The sequence below is a fragment of the Hypanus sabinus genome, chromosome 13, assembly GCF_030144855.1.
Source record: "Hypanus sabinus isolate sHypSab1 chromosome 13, sHypSab1.hap1, whole genome shotgun sequence".
In the NCBI taxonomy this organism is placed as follows: Eukaryota; Metazoa; Chordata; class Chondrichthyes; order Myliobatiformes; family Dasyatidae; genus Hypanus; species Hypanus sabinus.
Genome location: NC_082718.1, coordinates 77,195,935 through 77,219,563, shown reverse-complemented (window position 1 = coordinate 77,219,563; position 23,629 = coordinate 77,195,935). Strand labels below are relative to the sequence as shown.

At 42.3% G+C, this 23,629-nt stretch overlaps 1 protein-coding gene across 6 annotated transcripts in view; it reads right to left on the bottom strand.

The window, feature by feature from the left end:
• rph3ab (rabphilin 3A homolog (mouse), b) overlaps window positions 1-23,629 on the bottom strand; it is a 269,820-nt gene that overhangs the window by 98,030 nt on the left and 148,161 nt on the right. For all 6 annotated transcript variants that reach the window (XM_059987937.1, XM_059987939.1, XM_059987936.1 and 3 more), the window contains exon 5: window positions 9,838-9,921. In XM_059987937.1, the coding sequence (XP_059843920.1) occupies window positions 9,838-9,921 (84 nt within the window). The remainder of the gene's footprint in view (window positions 1-9,837; window positions 9,922-23,629) is intronic.

Here is a 23,629-nt window from a genome sequence, read left to right as displayed (position 1 = left end):
CGCCATCTTCTGTCGTGCGAACATGCATTACCTGTGCATGCTTTAAGCCTGATTCCGACTCTGAAAAATCACAACTTTAAAAATAATAAAATTGATATTTATTTATTTATTTATTTATTTGCAACTTTTCATACAAATTCTGTGACAGTGCATTTTATTGTGTGCCTCAAATTTCCGGGAAGTAATTTGTGAGTTTTATAAGGGAATGCATCCCTTTATCCTTTATAAGGGAATGCTATCCCACATAAATATTACACCGCATGTGTATTCTGCAGTTTATTGAGCCCACAAAGCTATTCATTCCCTTTAAAGGGTAACAAGATCCAAAGCACATTTGTCATATCAATGAAGCACCACTGTACTGAGGTGTAATGAATATATCCTCATACACATGATGAAGTAACAAGCAATGAGGGCATTAAATTACATCATACAGTAACATATAGCATATTGCAAAGTTCATTCAAATTTAAATTTATACAGGTCTGGAATATGCTTTGGAAGTTCCCTTTATAGGCTGTAATGAGATTTAACTCATAAATATCTGCAACACCTTCTGACTGTTAATGTGACAGCCATTCGCTGGGGAACCCAGGCTGTGCTGCAGTTTTTATTTCATTTGAGTCTAACTCAAGTCCCCTTGGCTGCCCTATACCAAAAGACCGAACATCCTTACTGCGTGTGACAAGTTTTTGCAGTGTTTTGATGTCCTGGTAAATTTGATTTTCATCTTTACTCAGGTGGCCACTTTGTGAGATACACCTGATTGTAATTGCAAATAGATAATCAGCCAACCATGTGGCAGCAACTCAACACATAGAAGCACACAGACATGGTCAAGAAGTTCAGTTGTTTTTCAGGCGAAACATCAGAATAGGGAAGAAATATGATCCAAGTGACTTTGACTGTGAAATGATTGCTGGTACCAGATGGATGGGAAATACTGGTCTCCTGGGATTTTCATGAACTACAGTGAATGGTGCAAGAAACAAAAAACATCCAGTGAGTGGCAGTTCTGTGGGCAAATGTGCCTTGTTAATGAGGGAGGTCTGAGGAGAATGGTCAGACTGGTTCAAGCTGACAGAAAGGTGACAATAACACAAATAACACTGAAGTGGACAGACTAGAGCAATAGAAGACCACAGACATACTTCTCCAGCCCTTTTTTAGGTACAGGAATCGCCACTGTGTGTGTACCCTGTTGCAGAATCACACCATCCTGATCTCAACATGTCCCCCCACCTATTCTTCTGTCAGCACCATCAGCCTCTCTAATCTAACAGACAGGTAAGGTCCTGTCTCTAGGCTTTTCTTTCCAGGACATTAGAGATATCTACCTTCTTCAAAGAACGGGGTTTCTCTTCCTCCACAATTGATGCTGCCCTCACCCGCATTTCCTCCATTTCTCGGACATCTGCGGTTACCCATCTTTCTGCTGCCTTAACAGGGATAGAGTTCCTTTTGTCCTCAGTCACCATCCCTGAGCCTCCACATCTAACACATCATTCTCCATAACTTCCACCATCTTCACCATCTTTGTGGGATCCTACCACAAATACATCTATCTCAGAAAGGATGTGTTGTCATTGGAGAGAATTCAGAGGAGGTTCACAAGGATGATTGTGGGAAAGAAGGGGTTAAGATATGAGGAGCATTTGGCAGCTTTGGGCCTGTACTCACTGGAGTTTAGAAGAATGCATGGGATCTTATTGAAACCTACCAAATGTTGAAAGGACTAGATAGGGTGGATATGGAGAGGATGTTTCCTGTGGTGGGTGTGTCCAGAATTAGAGGGCACAGTCTCAAAATTGAGGGGTGACATTTTAGAACAGAGGTGAAGAAAATTTTTTTTTAGCCAGAGAGCAGTGAATCTTGTGATAATAATGGAGAAGCTTCACTAATCCATGTTTTGGATTTGTCCGAGTCTTGAAAAATATTGGAAGGAAGTATTTCAAACTTTTTCAGAGTTTTTTAAAGTAAATTTTAAACCTAATCCCTTGACTGTCTTACTTGGTATTGTTGGAGTTAATGATATTATTTTGGAGACACATGATTTGCATATTTTGGCCTTTATTTCTCTTATAGCCAGGAGGGCTTTGTTGCTTAAGTGGAAGGATGCCACTCCGCCTACTCATACTTGTTGGCTAAATGATGTTATGTCATGTTTAAATTTACAGAAGATTCGCTGTTCAATTTCTGAACCTAGACAAGATTTCTAACATTGTGGGGACCTTTTCTGAATTATTTTCAGAATCTTTGATTTGCTATTAAGCACAGATATTGGCTAATAATATGTTTTACTATATGTTAGTGATTTTTCTCTGTTTCTTTTTTGTAACCAAACAGCTGGGTTTTTTTTCTGGTAGTGGGTTTAGATTTTTTGTATAATAAAATTTTTTTTTTCAATTTTATGTTTAAATTTGATCTATATGGATATGGGGTAATTACGTCTGTGGTGGGAAAGTTGTTAGAAAAGATTCTTAGGGATAGGATCTATGGGCATTTAGAGAATCATGGTCTAATCAGGGACAGTCAGCATGGCTTTGTGAAGGGCAGATCGTGTCTAACAAGCCTGATAGAGTTCTTTGAGAAGGTGACCAGGCATATAGATGAGGGTAGTGCAGTGGATATAATCTACATGGATTTTAGTAAGGCATTTGACAAGGTTCCACATGGTAGGCTTATTCAGAAAGTCAGAAGGCATGGGATCCAGGGAAGTTTGGCCAGGTGGATTCAGAATTGGCTTGCCTGCAGAAGGCAGAGGGTTGTGGTGGAGGGAGTACATTCAGATTGGAGGGTTGTGACTAGTGGTGTCCCACAAGGATCTGTTCTGGGACCTCTACTTTTCGTGATTTTTATTAACGACCTGGATGTGGGGGTAGAAGGGTGGGTTGGCAAGTTTGCAGACGACACAAAGGTTGGTGGTGTTGTAGATAGTGTAGAGGATTGTCGAAGATTGCAGAGAGACATTGATAGGATGCAGAAGTGGGCTGAGCAGTGGCAGATGGAGTTCAACCTGGAGAAGTGTGAGGTGGTACACTCTGGAAGGACAAACTCCAAGGCAAAGTACAAAGTAAATGGCAGGATACTTGGTAGTGTTGAGGAGCAGAGGGATCTGGGGGTACATGTCCACAGATCCCTGAAAGTTGCCTCACAGGTAGATAGGGTAGTTAAGAAAGCTTATGGGATATTAGCTTTCATAAGTCAAGGGATAGAGTTTACGAGTTGCAGGGTAATGATGCAGCTCTATAAAACTCTAGTTAGACCACTCTTGGAGTACTATGTCCAGTTCTGGTCGCCTCACTATAGGAAGGATGTGGAAGCATTGGAAAGGGTACAGAGGAGATTTACCAGGATGCTGCCTGGTTTAGAGAGTATGCATTATAATCAGAGATTAAGGGAGCTAGGGCTTTACTCTTTGGAGAGAAGGAGAATGAAAGGAGACATGATAGAGGTGTACAAGATATTAAGAGGAATAGATAGAGTGGACAGCCAGCGCCTCTTCCCCAGGGCACCACTGCTCAGTACAAGAGGACATGGCTTTAAGGTAAGGGGAGGAAGTTCAAGGGGGATATTAGAGGAAAGTTTTTCACTCAGAGTGGTTGGTGCGTGGAATGCACTGCCTGAGTCAGTGGTGGAGGCAGATACACTAGTGAAGTTTAAGAGACTACTAGACAAGTATATGGAGGAATTTAAGGTGGGGGGTTATATGGGAGGCAGGGTTTGAGGGTCAACACAACATTGTGGGCTGAAGGGCCTGTAACGTGCTGTACTATTCTACGTTCTATGTTCTAATTACATGTCATCTGTGATTTCAGTATACTGTAATCGATATATATTATTTATTTTACTGTACCCTGTATTCTCTTATGTAAGAAATTAATAAAAATATTGAAAAAGAAAGAGAGTAGTGAATTTGTGGAAAGCTCTGCCATAGACTGTGGTGGAGGCCAAGACCGTGAATATATCTAAAGTGAAAATTCAGTTTCCCAAATGGTCAGGCCACCAAAGATTATGGAGCGAAGGCAGGTGTATGGGGTTGAGTGGGATCTGGAATCAGCCATGATGGAATGGTGGAGCAGAGTCAATGGGCTGAATGGCCTATGTCTTTTGGTCTTATCATTACCTCCTACCCCACCACTCACCACTCTCTGCCTTCTACAGGGATTGCTGCCTCCATGATTCCCTTGTCCATTCGTCCCTCCCCACTGATCTCCTGTTGTACTTAACCCTGCAAGTGGCAAAAGTGCTACACCTGCCCATTCACCCCAGAAGTCATCTCCATTCTGTGACCCAAACAGACCTTCCAGGTGAGACAACCCTTCATCTGCAAATCTATTGGGGCAATCTACTGTGCTCCCGATGTGGCCTCCTCTAAACTGGTGAGATCCAACATAGATTGGGGGATTTCTTTCTTGGGCACCTCAACTCCATCTGCAAAATGCAGAATCTCCTGCTGGCCAACTATTTTAATTACTATCCCCATTCTCATTCCGACATGTCAGTCCAAGGTCTCCTCTTCAGCCATGGAGAGGCCACCTCAAATTCCATCTAGGTAACCTCCACCTGACATGAACACTGAGCTCCCCAACTTACAGTAACATTACCCTCTCCCCTTTCTTCAATTCCCCACTCTAGCCTCTTATCTCTTCTCCTCTACTACCCCCTCCTTTCCTTTCTCCAATTGTCCACTTTCCTATCAGATTCCTTCTTCTCCAGCCCTTTGCTTTTTCCACTAATCACCCCCCCCCACTTCTTACTTCACCCACCTGCCCCACTCACCTATTACTATCTAGCATGTCCTCCTCCCCCTCCTTCTTATTCTGGCCTGCCCTCCCCCTTTCCAGTCCTTATGAGGGTCTTGGCTCAAAATGACAACAGTTTATTCATTTCCATAGATGCTGTCTGACCTACTGAGTTCCTCCAGCATTTTGTGTGTGAGAATCACCTTCAACCCCCCTATGTCTCCACTTGAGTCCCCATCATGACTCAGGAAGGAAACCAAGATGGATCTTGTTGTCAGGTACCTCTCATCTCACTCCCGAAAGGGATTAGAGCAGGAGAGACCAACTAACCAGCAGCATACCCGAAGGAACTTTTGAGGATTCTTGGGTAACTTTGAATTCAGTAATGTGGATCCACATTTTGGTTAGAATGGCCCAGGAGCCATGTTTGGCAGCAAGTGGGAGGTTGTGTAAGAACTGGTCCCAGGGATCATCCAGAAAGGTTATAGAATTGGTGACGGGGTTGGAGGTACCTCAAAATGTTTCCAGAAGGAGAGAGGGGAGAGAAAACAGTGAAGGTGAAAAAATAAAACTCTCCTGCCATATATCTATTCCGGCAGATTTTGCTAGTGAGTTCTGTGTCTGTAGGGTCTCCTGGTTTCTCCATTAAAATGGAACAGGGGCAGCTATGCCATATAAAAATTAGGAAGGACAACACAGAAAGAAGCTAATCATATGATGCAAGAACATGCTCTCTAGGGTATCCACATTTCCATTGTTCGGTCTTGCAGATCAGGTTTTTTTGTCCCATCACCCTTGCAGACAGTAGGTCCAGATGTCCTCTGCTGAATGCATGTAAATATTTTTGCTCAGCTCCCCTATAATCCTACCACAACTTTTTCCCGATCCATGTGCCTTGTTTATTGATTTCTCAGCTAAGAAAACAAATCTTTCCTGTTTACTCTGTCTAGTTTACATAGTTAAATACATCATGATAACATCGTCTGTCAGTTCATTTTTTCCCAAGGAACACAGCACGAGTTGAAGCAATCAGTCATCATAACTAAAATATTCAGCTGTGATAACATCTCCCTAAATCTGGACACTTTCTGTTGTTATTATATTTTTCTGGATGGGGGGGGGGGAAGACAGGAATTGTAGAAAACACTCTTCTGGTTTAAGATGGCATTGGGATGAAGCACAGCGACAATTTTCCAGTAGCAAACAAGACAAACAAAACTACTAGTTACTTTATTACTCACATTTTTTCTCAGATCTGATCACTGCAATCAATAGCCTGTAACTTCCCTTTTGATGTTGAGGTTTTGGATCGCCTGTACGGGCTGGTATTTTTGCAGTGTGAACTGAAGTCTCGAAGGTGCAGGAGAGTTGCACCATGGTGTGTATGGGCCAAATTGAGGTGGCAGGGCCCGGGCCCGAGAGCAGGGAATGAACCAATGTTTGGTCATTGCTGGAGTGGACTGGGAGAACCAAGGCAATGGAGGGTCAAGGCAGCGCGGCCTAGGCCCAGGCCTGAGAGCGAGGAAGGACCCAAAGTTTGATCAATTTGAATACTGGGCTGAATTGGAAGGTCAGGTATGGGCCAAACTGAAGCATCAGGGCCCAGGTCTGAGATCAAGGAACTATCCAAAATTTGATCAATTTCAGTATCGGGCCAGATTTACTCATCTCTGCACTGAACTGAGGATGTAGCCGGCAACTAACAGGCCCGCGTATTGGCTGTAGTGATGGTTGGCTACGTGGCTGTGGACTCACAATGGTAGTTGCTTCTTTTATTGTTTGTACGATTTGTTTTCTCTCTGCGCATTGATTGTTTGAGAGTCTTCTTTTATTAATGGGTTCTGTTGGGTTTCTTTCATTTGTGGCTGCCTGTAAGGAGACAAATCTTAAGGTTGTATGTACAGTCGGCCCTCCTTATCCGTGGGGGATTGGTTCTGAGACCCCCCCCCACGGATACCAAAAAACGTGGATGCTCAAGTCCCTTATTTAACCTGTCTCAGTGCAGTAGTTTTTAGGATCCAGCAGAACCCCAAACATTATTTAACATGTCTCAGTGCGGTGGACATTAGGACCTGGCGGTGCAGATCTGAATCTGCAGTGTTTTTGTTCATGAAAATAATCACGATCGCGATTGAAAATAAGGTGGAAGTAATAAAGCGATCGGAAAGAGGTGAAACACCATCGGTCATTGGAAATGCGTTAGGCTACAGTTGGTCAAAGATCGGAACAATTTTGATGGAGCATGTGAAAGGCCCTGCCCTGATGAAAGCTACAATTATTACTAAGCAATGCAGTGGTTTAATTATTGAAATACGTATGTTTCTTAAGTGTTTTATATGCATAGAAAGGTAAAATATGTACTATATACTAAGGAAAATGTTTGACTAACTGACGCTAAATAATATCGGATGTATCTGTTCCGACTTCAAATCCGACTAAAAGACGGACTCAGGAACGGAACTCATTCATAACCCGGGGACTGCCTGTACTTTTAAATCATCTCTAGATTACTTATAATACCTAATACAATGTAAATAGTTGTTATACTGTATTGTTTAGGGAATAATGACAAGAAAAAATAGTCTGTACATGCTCAAACAACGAGTGCTGGAGAGAGAACCTCTGGGTTTTCCCACAGAATGGTTGAATCCGCACATGTGAAATCCACGGATGAGGAAGGCCGACTGTATATAGTACACATACCTGGATAATAAATGTACTTTGTTCTTTGTAGTGTGGCCTAGTTTTAATAGATTTGTAGGATGACCACCCTGCTCTTGTATTCTATTCCCGGCTGTAAGGGCAAATAACTAGAGAACCTTCTTAATTACTTTATACATCTGAGAGGAACCCGCCCATAAAAACTCTCTGTTTCTTTCCACTTCTCAATGTCTTGACATTTATTGTGTGTGCTCTGAGCCTTTCTCACTCCCAATGTATCATCTCACCTTTCTCTGGACTGTAATCTATTTGGTGCTCGCATGCCCACTGGCCTTTCTGCAGCCTATATCTTTCACCCTCATTGGTATCATCTGGGAACTTATCCTGATACTGCCCAGATAGAGTAATTACAAAACACACCCAGTCTCAAGCCCTCCAAATCCCCAGATCCATCCCACTGTCCACTTGGAGATGATTTAAGAATAAGTGGTGCAGGCAGAAGGGGTGCTGAGAACATGGGCAACCCCCATCCAAAGTTCAAAGTACATTTATTACCAAGGTATGTATACAGTACACAACTTTGAGATTCATCTTCTTGCAGTCAGCCACAAAACAAAGAAACTCCACAGAACCTGTTTAAAGAAAACCTCCACACAGTCAGACTCATGGAAAAACAGAACAAATCACGCAAACAGCATAAAGTGAACAACTAACACACCAAACATTAATCATCAAACCACAGAGTCCCCAAAGTGAGTCCACAGCAATGAACTGTCGAGGTGAGTATAATCGATGGCTACAGCCACAGACACCGAGTCAGTCAGTTCAACGCTGTCTCAATGGGATGGAGGGATGTGTGGTTAAAATCAATGCTTTTGCTTAATAGAAGAGAAATTCAATCAGTTGTAAAATATAAACTGAGTAAGAATGTATTATAATTGGAAACATTCAAAGCTTCGTCAAAGACTTGTTTCTAAACAGCATCAGCTTATCTGAGGCACCTAATCAGCGATGGCTGCTTTCCTGGTTTTGTAAACCCGCCTACCAAGCTTGCACTATCACAGAGAGCTCATTCCAGTGTTTCCACTTCACCACTTTGGCAGTGGAATAGAAAGCAAAATAACTGCAACTCTCCCACTCTAAAATCAATCCCAGTGTGTAGAAAGATCGATCTCACAAACTACCTAAGAACCAGAAAATACAAAGTGCAATTAGTTGGTGGGTGCAAACCAGCGGAGAGCACTGAGCAACGTGGAGGAGAGATCATTAGGGGTCTCTTGAAAGCATGGGAACGATGGTGGAGAATGATAAAGCCAGGCAGATATGGTTGTCAGGGTAACAGATCCCTTTAACCACTTTTCTTCCTAGGGAAGGGAAGCTGCAGTGTGATTGCAAGAGAACAGTACCAACTCCTGCACTGTCTGAAAGCAGTAACTGTGGCTGCTCAGCTCTGATGTGAATGTGTCTTCTCAATAGCAGCAGACAGAAACTGTAGGTAAAAAGCTACCTGTGGAATCAGGGAAGTGATGACGACACACTCACTGCCTAATTGTTAATTTGTTGAAGCACTAACCTTTAACTCCTCATGCCTGAATTAAATGCTGTGGCACAATTATTCTGCTGACTACAAAACTTGTCTTTTTCAATTACTGTTCAGACCTCATTTGTCTGCTTCAGCTGACCCCACCTTGAAGCTAGTAGCTGGATTATGTACACGCAAGCTGAAAGAAATGTGGCCAGTTTCTCCTTCGTAACATCGCAGAGCTACACAGCTCAGAAACAGACCTCTTCACCCAACGTATTCAAGCTGGTCAATTTGTTTAACTGAAGCTAGTCCCATTTACCTGATTTTGGCCCAAATTCCTCTGAACACTTCCTATCCAAGTACCTGCCCAAAGACTTTTAAACATTGTAATTCCACCTATCTCTACTACTTCCTCTGGCAACTCATTCTATCCACCTCTGAGAAAAGTATTCACCTTATCTATGCCCCACATGCTTTTATAAACCTCAGTAAGGTCACCTCTCCTTTGCTCCGGAGAAAACAGTCCCAGCCTATCCAATCTCTCTTGATAAATGAAGTAACAGCATTGTGAATCTTTTCTGCACCATCTCCAGCTTAATTATATTCTTCCTACAGCTAGGCAACCAGAACGGCACACAATAATCGAAACACTGTCTCACCAATGTCTCATATAGCTGTAACATGAAGTCCCAACTCTTATAATCGTCACTCTGACCATCGCCTTCACCACACTGTTAACTATGTCAACTCTGCCTTCTCCTTCCACTTCCATCCTTAATCCCACTGGGACACAGCCTAGCTACTGCCAGGAATCTTCCCACAGCAGCAGATTATAACACAATTTTAGTGTACCAGAACCAAAGCATGAACTCTGCAAATCTCTGAGACGATGCACATAGAGCTTACCTCTCGTTGCTCACTGCAGATCTTACACAGCCACACAGGTCGGGGCCGACTGGCTGTTTCAATTCCACACTTGGTGCAAACATTCTGGGGGTGAAAAAGAGAAAATATTGGTGTTAGCCAAAAGTTTGCTTTCCTCGACTCACTGCCAGCTTTGAGTGAATAGAACACACTAATGTAATTTATAAGAAAAAATAACGGATGACTTCACGTAAGGGTTAAAAGCGAGCAACAGGAGATGTCATGGCAACTCTGCTTTGTCACTTTTGGGATGTGTGGTTCACTGCTGTTTGTTGACCAAACCTAATCAAGTTGCCATCTGGAACTGCTGCAGTCCTTCCAGAGCAGGGGTCCCCAACCTGGGGTCCATGGCATAAAAATGAATGGACACCCTGATCTAGTCATACAGCAGAGAAAGAGGCCCTTTGGCCCATCCTATACATGCCAACCATCAAGTACCCATCCAAACCACATTCACCTACCTGCACTTGAGTCATAAACTTCAATGCCTTGGTGATTCAAGTGCATGTTCGGATACACCTTAAATATGTGTGAGTCTCTGCACCCACCACCCGTTCCTGATTCCAACCACCCGCTGGGTGAAAAAATTCAACCTCAGATCCCCTCTAAATCTTTTACTGCTTTATTTATGTCGAATCAGATTTATTATCACTGGCATGTTGTGAAATTTGTTAACTCAGCAGCAGCAGCAGCTCAATGCAATACATGATAATATAGAGAATAAATAAATAAATAAATCGATTGAAAAATCATATTAAAAAAGTGCAAAAACTAGAAATAAATATTTAAAAATGAGGTAGTGTTCATGGGTACAACGTCTATTTAGGAATTGTATGGCAGAGGGGAAGAAGCTTTTCCTGAATCACTGATGTGTGCTTTCAGGTGTTTGTACCTCCTTCCTGATGGTAACAGTGAGAAGAGGGTATGCCCTGGGTGATGGGAATCCTTAATAATGGACGTCTCCTTTCTGAGGCACCGCTCCTTAAAGGTGTGTTGGGTACAACAGAAGTTAGTATCCAAGGTGAAGCTAATTTTATGACTTTCTGTAGCTTTTTTCGGTCCTGTGCAGTAGCACCCCCACCCCTGCACACCAGACAGCGATGCAGCCTGTCAGAATGCTCTCCATGGTACGTCTATAGAAGTTTTCAAGTGTTTTAGTTGACAAACCAAATCTCTTCAAACTCCTAATGAAATACATTCAACTGTCTTGCCTTCTTTATTGCTGCATCAATATGTTGGGACCAGGTTAGATCCTCAGAGATTTTGTCACCCAGGAACTTGAAATTGCTCACTCTCTCCACTTCTGATCCCTCTATGTCCTCCAGTGTTAGACATTTCATTACTGTCTTTCAGCTTTAGACACCTTCTGGTGAAGTTTCACCCACAATGGTTCACAACTGGGTGGAGTACGGAGATCTCAGATTTAGATGGAGGCAATGAAGAACCTCGTTGGTGTTCAGTGTTCCCATTTGCCTCTGTCAATGTCCTACAAGGTGGGAGAGGTGTTGATTTCTAGAGGTCCTGTCCCAGTAGACTTGGCAAGATGTTTCACTGGATTTTGCAGTCATGGCATACCATTCAATAGACAACAGACAGTAGGTGCAGGAATAGGCCATTTGGCCCTTCTAGCCAGCACCACCATTCACTGTGATCATGGCTGATCATATACAATCAGTACCCCGCTCCTGCCCTCTCCCCATATCCCTTGACCCCGCTATCTATAAGAGCTCTATCTAACTCTCTCTTAAATGCATCCAGAGACTTGGCCTCCACTGCCTTCTAGGGCAGAGCATTCCACATATCCACCACTCTCTGGGTGAAAAAGTTTTTCCGCATCTCTGTTCTAAATGGCCTACCCCTTATTCTTAAACTGTGGCCTCTAGTTCTGGACTCACCCATCAGCGGGAATTATGCTTCCTGCCTCCAGCGTGTCCAATCCCTTAATAATCTTATGTTTCAATCAGATCCCCTCTCATCCTTCTAAATTCCAGTGTATACAAGCCCAGTCGCTCCAATCTTTCAACATATGACAGTCCCACCATTCCGGGAATTAACCTTGTGAACCTACGCTGCACTCCCTCAATAGCAAGAATGTCCTTCCTCAAATTTGGAGACCAAAACTGCACATAATACTCCAGGTGGGGTCTCACCAGGGCCCTGTTCAGCTGCAGAAGGACCTCTTTACTCCTATACTCAATTCCTCTGTTATAAAGGCCATTAGCTCTCTTCACTGCCTGCTGTACCTGCATGCTTGCTTCCATTGACTGATGTACAAGAACACCTAGATCTCGTTGTACTTCCCCTTTTCCTAACTTGACTCCATTTAAGAGCATGTTAGAAGAGAAAAAGGCTGAGAAGGTTAGATAGGAAACTTATGTTGTTGATTGTTGAAGCACAACAACCAATAGAGGCCAGAAATGGAAGAGCATGATTAAATACAATGCCTTGTAGAAGTATCCAGCCCAGCCCCCAATCCTTTGTTCACATAAATGAGTTTTACAACCAGGAATTTTGGTCAATCTAACTGAGAATTTTTATTTGTGAAGCACATGCTCCTTTTCTTTTCACAGTATAGCCCCCTAAAAACAGGGAAAAATGTAAAACATAAAAAACTAAAAATTCAAAAACCAAAATGTCAATAGTTCAAAGGTATTCATCCCTGTTTACTCAGCACTTAGTTGAACCACCTCTCACAGCTATTATGGCCAGTAATTTTGTTTTAGATAAGCTCTATCAGCTTTGCACATGATGGAGCAAGATTTGCCCATTCTTCCTTTGCAGAATTGTTTCAAGTTCTGCCAGGTTCAGTGGGGAGCAGCAGTGGAGAGCAATCTGTGGGTCTTGTCGGAGAGTTCGATTGGATAAAGGTCAGGACTCTGACTGGACCACTTTGGGACATCAACTTTCTTCATTTGAAGCCACTCCATGGTTGCTCTGGCAGTGTGCTTTGGGTCGTTGTCCTGCTGAAAGATGAACTTTCTCCCCAGTTTAAGCTTTCTGGTAGAGGCTAGCAGGTTTTTATCCAGCATATCTTTGTATTTAGCAGCATTCATCTTGCCATCAATCCTGACCATATATCCAGTCCCTGCTGCTGAGATGCTACCTCCACCATACCTTACAGTAGGGATGGTGTTACCTGGCTGATGCACAGTAATCAGATTTATGCCACATGTACTAATTAGTGTTGAGGCCAAGAAGATCCACTTTAGTCTCATCTGATCACAAGATCTTCTTTCACATCCTTACAGTATCTACTAAGTAATGCTTTGCATAGTCTTAATGGGTAAGGATATGCTCTCTTTTTTTTAGCCAGGGCTTCTTCCTTGCCATTCTTCCATAAATACCTTTTCTGTACAAGGCCTTAGAGATTGTGCACTTCATCTCCAATTGCAGCCACTGACTTCTGCAGCACATTCAGAGTGATTGTTAGTGACTAAGTTTAGATGAGTGGCCTGATCTAGTTAGTATGGCTATGGTTCCATATTTTTCCACTTTTTCATGACAGTATGCACTGACCTCTGAGGTGTGTCCAGTGCCTTTCAGATGGTCTTACCCAATTTCCCTCGGGATCAATAAAGTATGTCTGATTTTCTATGATCATTTTCTTGACTTGTCTTGAATGCTTTTTTGTCTTTATTTCGGTTTGGTCTGATTAATACCTACCATACTATTACAGAGAGAAGGGGTGTTATTATGAATTCATTGAAAACAGGTGATCCTCTAATTTTCTACATCAATAAATTGGTAAGGTAATATTACATCTAAGGAAAGCCAACATAGTAATTACAAAGGAGACAATACTTCTTGAACCTCACAAATTTCAATTTCAATTTTTAGCAAATTGTTGACAGGTTTCGGAATTTTTCTTTTGAACTTGACTGATGCACAATGTTTTGTAGATCCCACTTCATTATACATGTTAAATTTAGAAAATGAGACAGTAAAATGTGAAAGTAGTTGTGGGGGGCTGAATATTTTTTCAAGACTCTGTACCTGGGGGATTTGTAGGGCTGGAGAATATTGCAAAGATAGAAAGCGAGGGTGAGATGTGAATAGATTAGAAATTTCAAAATGGATAAAGAATAGGAATTTAAAAAATACTTAACTGATTAATATGCATGATGAAAGCAGGGTGATGGGTGAACAGAATTAATTTTTTAAAAACTATTAAAATAAACTTTATTCATGATAAAATTTACTTCCAAGAGTAAACCGCACAACGCCTTTTTATTATTACGCGATAAGTAGTGTTTTATTACATTCCTTAAAATCAATAGAACTGTTGCCACTTACTGGCTCCCTGGGGCAATATACTACTACAATAATTGGAGGCTTCCTCACCCAAGCCGGCCCCTCCGTGTGCAGAAGTGGAAGAACCCTACACTGTGGTCCTCCCCTACCGAATACCTACGGTAGCTGCACCAGGCTTCAATGTGTCCCTCAGCACGTACTCCTGTAGCTTAAATGTGTCAGTCGACAGCATCCTCTGCGGACATCTCAATGTGCTGGCAGACCAACAGGTTTCGGTTAGACTGAAGACTGGCTTTCACCGAGTTGCTGATATGCCAGCAGCATGATGTCTCTCTCTATATGAGCCCCTGGGAACAGCACGTAGATCAGAGAGTCAGTCCTCTGTCACAAAGTTGCTGAAGATGAATTGTGACACAGGCCCTTGCATCTTTTCCCCACACCCTCTTCGCAAATCAACAAAATTCAAGGATTAAAAAAAAATAAACTTTATTCATTATGAAAATAATATTTTCATTTTTTAAATCCATAGTCAATTTTTCTGTACTGGTCTATTGTATTCATACAAATCAATAGCACTGCCGCCACTTATGTAGCACTCTGAGCTGGTACAATAATTGAGGGGTTGCCTCCCCCAACCCAGCCCCTCCCTCTCCTGAAGGAGAAGAACCCTATATGATGGTCCTTACCCAACAAGCCCTTGTGCAGGCTGCACCAAGTTTAAATGCATCCCTCAATATGCACTCCTGCAGCCTGGAAGGTGCCAGTAGGCAGCATTCCTCCAGGGACACCTCAACGTGCTAAAGACCAATAAGTTTCCGGCAGATCAAAGAGCGTCTTTCACCGAGTTGGTGATCTTCCAGCAGCACCTGATGTTTGTCTCCGTGTGCATCCCCGGGAACAGTCTGTAGATCAGAAAGTCCTCTGATATGCAGCTGCTGGGGATGAACCATGACACAAAGCCCTTTCATCTATCTCCACACCCTCTTCACAAACCCACAGTCTGCAAAGAAATGAGCTACTGGCTCTTTACCACTACAGTAATCCTGTGGGCACTGTGAGGCCAGTGTGATGCAGGAAGAATCTGACTGGGAGGGTTTCTCTCAGCATGCACAGGCAAGGTCTTGGTGCCTGTGGTAAGGCCTGGCAATGAGGCATTCTGCCAGATGGTCTGGACAGTCTGCTCAGAAAACCACCCCAATGTGTCCATCGAGTCCTCCTCCTGCAGTGCTTGCAGGACGTTCTGTGCTGACCACTGCCCGATGGCCTGTTGGTCTGGAAGAACTTTTCAATGGAGGACAGGTTGCACAGCAATGTCCAGCTAATTGGGATGTTGTAAGGCAATGAGGCCAGACCTATCCTTTGCAACACTGGGAACAGATAAAACCTCAGCATGTAGTGGTACTTGGAGCCCACAAAGATGGTCATCAGGGCAATGGCAAAATTGGGTACAATTTTGCCCCACCCACTGTTTTTTAGGGATGTGCATTGTGACCCATCTGACCCACTACATCTTGGATCCCAGATGAACCTACAGACAGCTCAGATGATTCCCGAGTGGGAGGAGCAGAGGATGGGCCACCAAGTACAGCAGCCTGAGAGCACCTCACACCTGTTCTTCCCTGAGTGCTCTCCTCACAATCCAGATTTCTGTTTTACCTTCCTAGTCTGCTCCAGCCAATTCTTGTTGCACACCTTGGCCCCTCTGAACCAAACACCCAACAGCTTCATGCAATCAGACCTGATGGAGAAGGGAACATTGGATGGGTCGGGCCAGTTACTGAGGAGCAAGGCCTCCCTCTTTGTGTGGTTAACCCTGGCCTCTGATGTCAACTCAAAAAGATGCTGATCAATCTATGAACTGACCTTCCGGAAAGGTGAAAGATGGAGAACTGTTCTCCATCTCTCTCTGGTGCTCTCCTCCTTCTTTCTTTCTCCCTAGGCCTCCCGTCCCATGATTCTTTCCCTTCTCCAACTCTGTATCTCTTTTGCCAATCACCTTTCTGCTCTCAGCTTCACCCCACCCCCTCCAGTCTTCTCCTGTCATTTTGCATTTCCCCTCCCCCTTCTACTTTCAAACCTCTTACTTACTATCTTTCCTTTCAGTTAGTCCTGACGAAGGGTCTCGGCCCAAAACGTCAACATTACTTCTCCCTATAGATGCTGCCTGGCCTGCTGTGTTCCACCAGCATTTCGTCTGTGTTGCTTGAATTTCCAGCATCTGCAGATTTCCTCGTGTTTGCAGTTAAATATCCTGTCTGGATCCTCTCTGACCCGATAAATACTTATAAAATTAGGAGGTGCATGATTAGAATAGATGGTCAAGAGTCTTTATTCCAGAGCAAGAGAGGCTAGAACAAGAAGGAGCAGGTTTAAAGTGAGAGGGGAGAAACTTAAGGAAGATCCAAGGGTAAAGGTGAGGGTGGTGGTTATCTGGGATGGCTGTGGTGGTGAAGAAACCTCTTTGCAGATTGTAGGTTTTTTTGAAGAGTGTGTGGACATAGATGCAAGGGTCCATGTCCCTGTTCATTCCCAGCAGCTGAACCCGGGGACACAGACCAAGATAAGACATCAAGTGCTGCTGGAAGGTCAGAAACTTAGTGAAAGATCTCCTATGGTCTGCCTGAAAATTATTGGTCTTCCAGCAGAGAGAGATGTCAGGAAGGGAATGCTGCAGTCTAGCTCAATCACATGGAGTGGCAGAGAAGGGTGAGGAAAGCCTCTTAAACAATCAAAGGGTGAATCCGCTCAGGGAGCCGAGAGAGTGGCAATGGTGCTATGTTTGTGTTTTTTTCTCTCTTTAAAGTTTACACTACTGAATGTTCCGAACAAGATTTTATTTTGCACTGTTTCTTCTCTTATCAGCATTTTTTATCATGAATAAAGTCTATTTTTGAAATAAAAAGGGAGTTTGCAGAGGCAGATATAGTTACAACTTTTAAAAAAGCATAAATATGATTTATCTAATGTACATTTTTTTGGTTATTTACGAATTAGGAATTTTTTACTTGGTTTGCTGCCAAATTACCCTTCTGCTTATCTACAAATGTTTGTACCTAATATGACAGATGCTCTCTTTCAGCTTAAACCACTTCAAAAAGGGTTGATAGCTATAATTTATAAACAGTTATTGAATTTACCATCAAACCATAGAACACTACAGCACAGTACAGGCCCTTCAGCCCTCCATGTTGTGCCGACCCATATAATGCTCCAAAAAAAAGTACTAAACCCACACTAACTTTCACAACACAACTACTCTCTGCTTTCTTCCTTTAGGCCAATTTTTTATCCAAACAGCCATGGATCCACTTATCCCATGCTTCATGACTTTCTGGATGAGTCTCTCATGAGGGACCTTGTCAAATGCTTTGCTGAAGTCCATGTAGACCACATCCACTGTCCTTCCCTCATCAATTTCTTTTGTTACCTCTTCAAAAAACTCAATCAGGCTCGTGAGGCATGATCTTCCCTTCACAAAGCCTCAATCAGGCTCGTGAGGCATGATCTTCCATTCACAAAACCATTCACGAATGATATCTAATGATAAAATTAAATGTGCTTGGGAAATGGAATTTCAAGAGTCACTTTCAGATAATCAATGGAGTAAAATTTTTCATTTCGTTAATAACTCATCTATTTGTGCCTGCCATTCCTTGATGCAGTTCAAGGTAGTGCATCTGGCACATATGTCAAAGGATAAACTAGCACGTATTTTTTCCAACATCAATCCTATTTGTGACAGATGTAATATTGAGCTGGCCACTTTAACTCATATGTTTTGGTCTTGTATAAAGCTAGACAATATTTGGACAGATATTTTTAAAATGTTATCAGAAGTCTTGGATCTGGATTTACAACCTAACTTACTTACGGCAATCATTGGAATTATCCCATCGGAAGCAGGAAATATTCCTGTTTCCACTCAACATATGATAGCCTTTTCAACTTTATTGGCTAGGAGAGCCATTTTACTGAATGGGAAGGATTCTAATCCACCTACTGTCTTTTATTGGCTTTCCTCCATTATGTCCTGTTTAAGTTTAGAGAAAATAAGAAGTCGGACATCCTTTAAATTTGGACAAATCTGGCGACCTTTTATTCAATATTTTCATTTGATTTGATTTATTACTCTTCCAATTATTTTTTCAAAGTTTTAGATTTGATCAGAAAGTCTTTTTTTCCGGTCATATCCTCAGAATGGACTTTCCTGTCCCTTTTTTTCCGTTTTCTTGTACAGTGCAGTGGGATTTTTTTCATTTAAAAATTTACTGTTTTGTTTCTCTCCATGAATTGATAAGAGGAGAATTAGCTGTCTTCTTTTTTATTATATACTACATATTAGTTTAATACTATGTATGATTTTGATAATGTCTATTTCACTTTGTTTGTATTGTTATTGATATATATATATATATATATATATGAGATAATTCTCTTGTTTGTATATATGCTCTTTTTAAGTCAATAAAATGATTAATAAAGAAAAAGTTATAAAAGCACTTGGACAGGTACTTAGACAGAAAAGGCAAAGGAATAGAGAGATATGGGCCTAACACAGGCAAAAAGATTAGTATCATGGTCAACCTGAATGAAGTGGGCTGTACCCTCCTAAGATTTAACGAGTAGTACAGCCAAGTAGTCTCAGGGTTAAGGTGTCAGTCTTTGTTGGGGTAGATTCATGAATCCCCACAGACAAAAACTAAGCCAATATTTATTTGAAGTAAAGGATATTATCCATGCCAAGATCTTCATGCAGACAGCAGCTCTGTCAGGAGAGGATGTAGGTTTACAGGAGCAGCTGAGGGAGATCGCCCCTCTGAACTCACAGCCTAGTGCAAGCACTGGTATGTTTAGTTTCTGTATTATGCTATTTTTAGCAGCCTAGTAACACACGGAGTGAGATCACTGTGATATTTTACCAAAGTTGTGAACTTATTTATTACCCGTGTTAAAAAAACAGCAGGATTAGGAATTTAATATCATTAGCAAATCCCCTAAAAATAATACTCAGAGGATATTAAGCAAAGATCTCCCCCGCAGAAAGACACAACTGAAGACTTTGCTTCATTCTGGCTCATCGACCCTGGAACTTAAGTTACACAATACAGCACTGTTGGTGAGCACACATTCCTTCCAAACTCAGAGCCTCTTACAACCTTTCCCTTTCTTCCCAGAAGGCACTGACACATGCTGCTGAACGGTTCAGTGACTGACAATCTGCCTTCTCTTTCCCTCTTGGCAAGACAACATTTAATGCTCATCTGCAACTGCCCGTGAGAAAACATTACCTAACTGAAGGAATGTTTCCAAGACTGGATTGTGCACAATTTGCAGAAGGGGCTATAAATGATGGTGTTCCCTTATGCCTGCTGCCTTTCACGTTGATGAAGATTTGGGGGTCTGGACAATGAAACAAAGACTTCTAGCAACGATCATTGACATCGTCAAGGAGTACTGCCTCAAAAAGAGCGAAGCCCTCTTCTCACTGCTATCATCAGGGAGGAGGTACAGAAGCCTGAAAGCACACACTCAACGATTCAGGAACAGAATCTTCCCCACCGCCATCATGGACATTGAGTCAATGAACACTATCTCGCTCCTTTTTTTGCACTACTTATTTAACTTAACTATTTAATACATATACAGTGCCTATAAAAATTATTCACCCCACCCCTTGGAAGTTTTCATATTTTAAAACATTGAATCCCAGTGGATTTAACTTGGCTTTTTTGACACTGATCAACAGAAAAAAGACTTTTTTGTGTCAAAGTAAAAACAGATCTCTACAAAGTGATTTAAATCAATTACAAATATAAAGTGCAAAATAATTGTTTGAATAAGTATTCACACCCTTCACGCCAGTTAGATACCTTTGGCAGCAATTATAGCCTTAAATCAGTGTGGATAGGTTTCTATCAGATTTGCACATTTGAACTCTGCAATTTTTCCCCATTCTTCTGTACAAGACTGCTTAACATCTGTCAGATTGCATGGGGATCATGAGATCATAAGACAAAAGAGCAGAAGTTAGCCATTCAGCCCATCAAGTCTGCTCAGCCACTTTATCAATGAGCTGATCCATTCTCCCATTTAGTCCCACTCCTCCGCCTTCTCACCATAACCTTTGATGCCGTGGCTACTCAGATACCTATCAATCTCTGCCTTAAATACACCCAATGACTTGGCCTCTACTGCCTCCCGTGGCAATAAATTCCAAGGATTCATGACCCTTTGGCTAAAAAAGATGTCTTCGCATCTCTGTTCTGATTGGGCGCCCTTCAATCCTTAAGTCATGCCCTCTCGTATTAGACTCTCCCACCATGGGAAACAACTTTGCCACATCCACTCTGTCCATGCCTTTCAACAGCTGAAATGTTTCTATGAGGTTCCCCCTCATTCTTCTAAACTCCAAGGAGTACAGTCCAACAGCGGTCAAATGTTCCTCATATGTTAACCTCTCATTCCCGGAATCATTCTAGTGAATCTTCTCTGAACCCTCTCCAACGTCAGCACATCCTTTCTTAAATAAGGAGCCCAAAACTGCACACAGTATTCCAAGTGAGGTCTTACCAGTGCCTTATAGAGCCTCAACATCACATCCCTGCTCCTATACTCTATTCCTCTAGAAATGAATGCCAACACTGCATTCGCCTTCTTCACCACCGACTCAACCTGGAGGTTAACCTTAAGGGTATCCTACACGAGGACTCCCAAATCCCATTGCATTTCAGAACTTTGAATTCCCTCCCCATTTAAGTAATAGTCTGCCCGTTTATTTCTTCTACCAAAGTGCATGGCCATACACTTTCCAACACTGTATTTTATTTGCCACTTCTTTGTCCATTCTCCCAATCTATCCACGTCTCTCTGCAGACTCTCTGTTTCCTCAGCACTACTGGCCCCTCCATCTGTCTTTGTATCATCAGCAAACTTAGTCACAAAGCCATCTATTCCATAATCCAAATTGTTGACACACAAAATAAAAAGAAGTGTCCCCAACACAGACCCCTGTGGAACACCACTGGTAACCGGCAGCCAACCAGAATGGGATCCCTTTATTCCCACTCTCTGTTTCCTACCAATCAGCCAACGCTCTATCCACGTGTGTAACTTCCCCATAATTCCATGGGCTCTTATCTTGTTTAGCAGCCTCACGTGTGGCACCTTGTCAAAGGCCTTCTGAAAATCCAAATACACAACATCCACTGCATCTCCCTTGACTAGCCTACTTGTAATTTTCTCAAAAAATTGCAATAGGTTTGTCAGGCAGGATTTTCGTTTAAGGAAACCATGCTGAGTTCTGCCTATCTTGTCATATGCCTCCAGGTAACCTCATCCTTGACAATCGACTCCAACAACTTCCCAACCACCGAAGTCAAGCTAACAGGTCTATAATTTCCATTTTACTTCCTTGCCCCCTTCTTAAATAGCGGAGTGATATTTGCAATCTTCCAGTCCTCCGGAACCAGGCCAGAAGCTATAGACTTTTGAAAGATCATTGCTAATGCCTCCACAATCTCCACAGCCACTTCCTTCAGAACACGAGAGTGCATTCCATCTGGTCCGGGAGATTTATCTACCCTTAGACTATTCAGCTTCCTGAGTACTTTCTCTGTTGTAATTGTGACTGCGCACACTTCTCTTCCCTGACACCCTTGAGTGTCCAGTATACTGCTGATGTCTTCCTCAGTGAAGTCTGATGCAAAATACTCGTTCAGTTCCTCTGCTATCTCCTTATCTCCCATTACAATTTCTCCAGCATCATTTTCTATCGGTCCTATATCTACTCTCACCTGTCTTTTACTCTTTATATACTTGAAAAAAGCTTTTAGTATCCTCTTTGATATTATTTGCTAGTTTCCTTTCATAGTTCATCCTTTCCCTCTTAATGACCTTCTTAGTTTCCTTTTGTAAGCTCTTAAAAACTTCCCAATCCTCTGTTTTCCCACTAATTTTTGCTTCCTTGTATGCCCTCTCCTTTGCTATTACTTTGCCTTTTGCCTCTCTTGTCAGCCACGGTTGCATCCCTTTTCCATTTGAAAATTTCTTCTTTTTTGGAATATATCTGTCTTGCACCTTCCTCACTTCTCGCATAAACTCCAGCCACTGCTGCTTTGCCATCCTTCCCACTAGTATCCCTTTCCAATCAATTTTGGCCAATTCCTCTCTCATGCCACTGTAATTTCCTTTACTCCACTGAAATACCGGCAAATTGGATTTCAGCTTCTCTTTCTCAAATTTCACAGTGAATTCAATCATGTTATGATCATTGCCTCCTAAGGGTTCCTTCACCGCAATCTCTCTAATCACTAATGAGTGAGCAGCCTTATCAAGTCCAGCCACAAATTCTCAATTTTAGTGAGGTTTGGACTCTGACTTGGCCACTCCAGGACATTAACTTTGTTGTTTATAAGGCACCCTGTGTGGCTTTGGCTTTATATTTGGGGTCATTGTCTTGCTGGAAAACAGATCTTCTCCCATGTCCCAGTTTTCTTGCAGGCTGCATCAGGTTTTCGTCTAGGACTTCCCTGTATTTCGCTGCATTCATTTTACCATCTACTGTCACAAGCCTTCCAGGGCCTGCTGCAGTGAAGCGTTACTACAGCATGATGCAGACATACCTTCACGGCAAGGATGGTGTGTCTTTGGCTTACACCAAATATAGCGTGTCTGATGGCTAAAAAGCTGAGGTTTCATGTGAGTTTCTTCAACAGTGGCTTTCTCTTTCCCAGTCTCCCATAAAGCTGTGAACTATGAAGCACCCAGGCAACAATTGTATGCACAGTCTCTTCCATCTCAGCCACTGAAGCTTGTAACTCCTCCAGAGTTGTCATAGGTCTCTTGGTGGCCTCCCTCACTAGTCTCCTACTTGCACGGTCACTCAGTTTTTGAGGATGGCCTGCTCTAGGCAGATCTGCAGCTGTGCCATTTTCTTTCCATTTCTTGATTCTGTACTCCAGGGATACTCAGTGACTTGACGATTTTCTTGAGTCCATCTCCTGACTTGTGGTTTTCGCGGAGTTGCTTGAAGTGTTCTTTTGTCTTCATGGCTTAGTTTCTGCCAGGATACGGACTCACCAGCAGTCGGACCTTCCAGATACAGGCGTATTTTCACTACAATCAATTGAAACATCTTGACTGCTTACTGGTCTCCAAAAACAGATCTCCATTTAACTAAATATGTGACTTCTAAATCTGATTGGCTGCAACAGTGATGATTTGATGTGTCATATTAAAGGGAGTGGATACTCATGCAATATTTTTTGATATTTGTAATTAATTTAGATCACTTTGTAGAGATCTGTTTTCACTTTGATAGGGAAGAGTCTTTTTCTGTTGATCAGTGTGAAAGAAGCCAAATTAATTCACTATGGTTCAATGTTCTAAAACAATAAAACAAGAAAACTTCAAGGTGTGGGGGGGGGGAGTTTGAATACTTTTTATAGTTACTATACACACACACACACACACACACACACACACACACACACATATATATGTTTTTACTGTAATTCATAGTTTT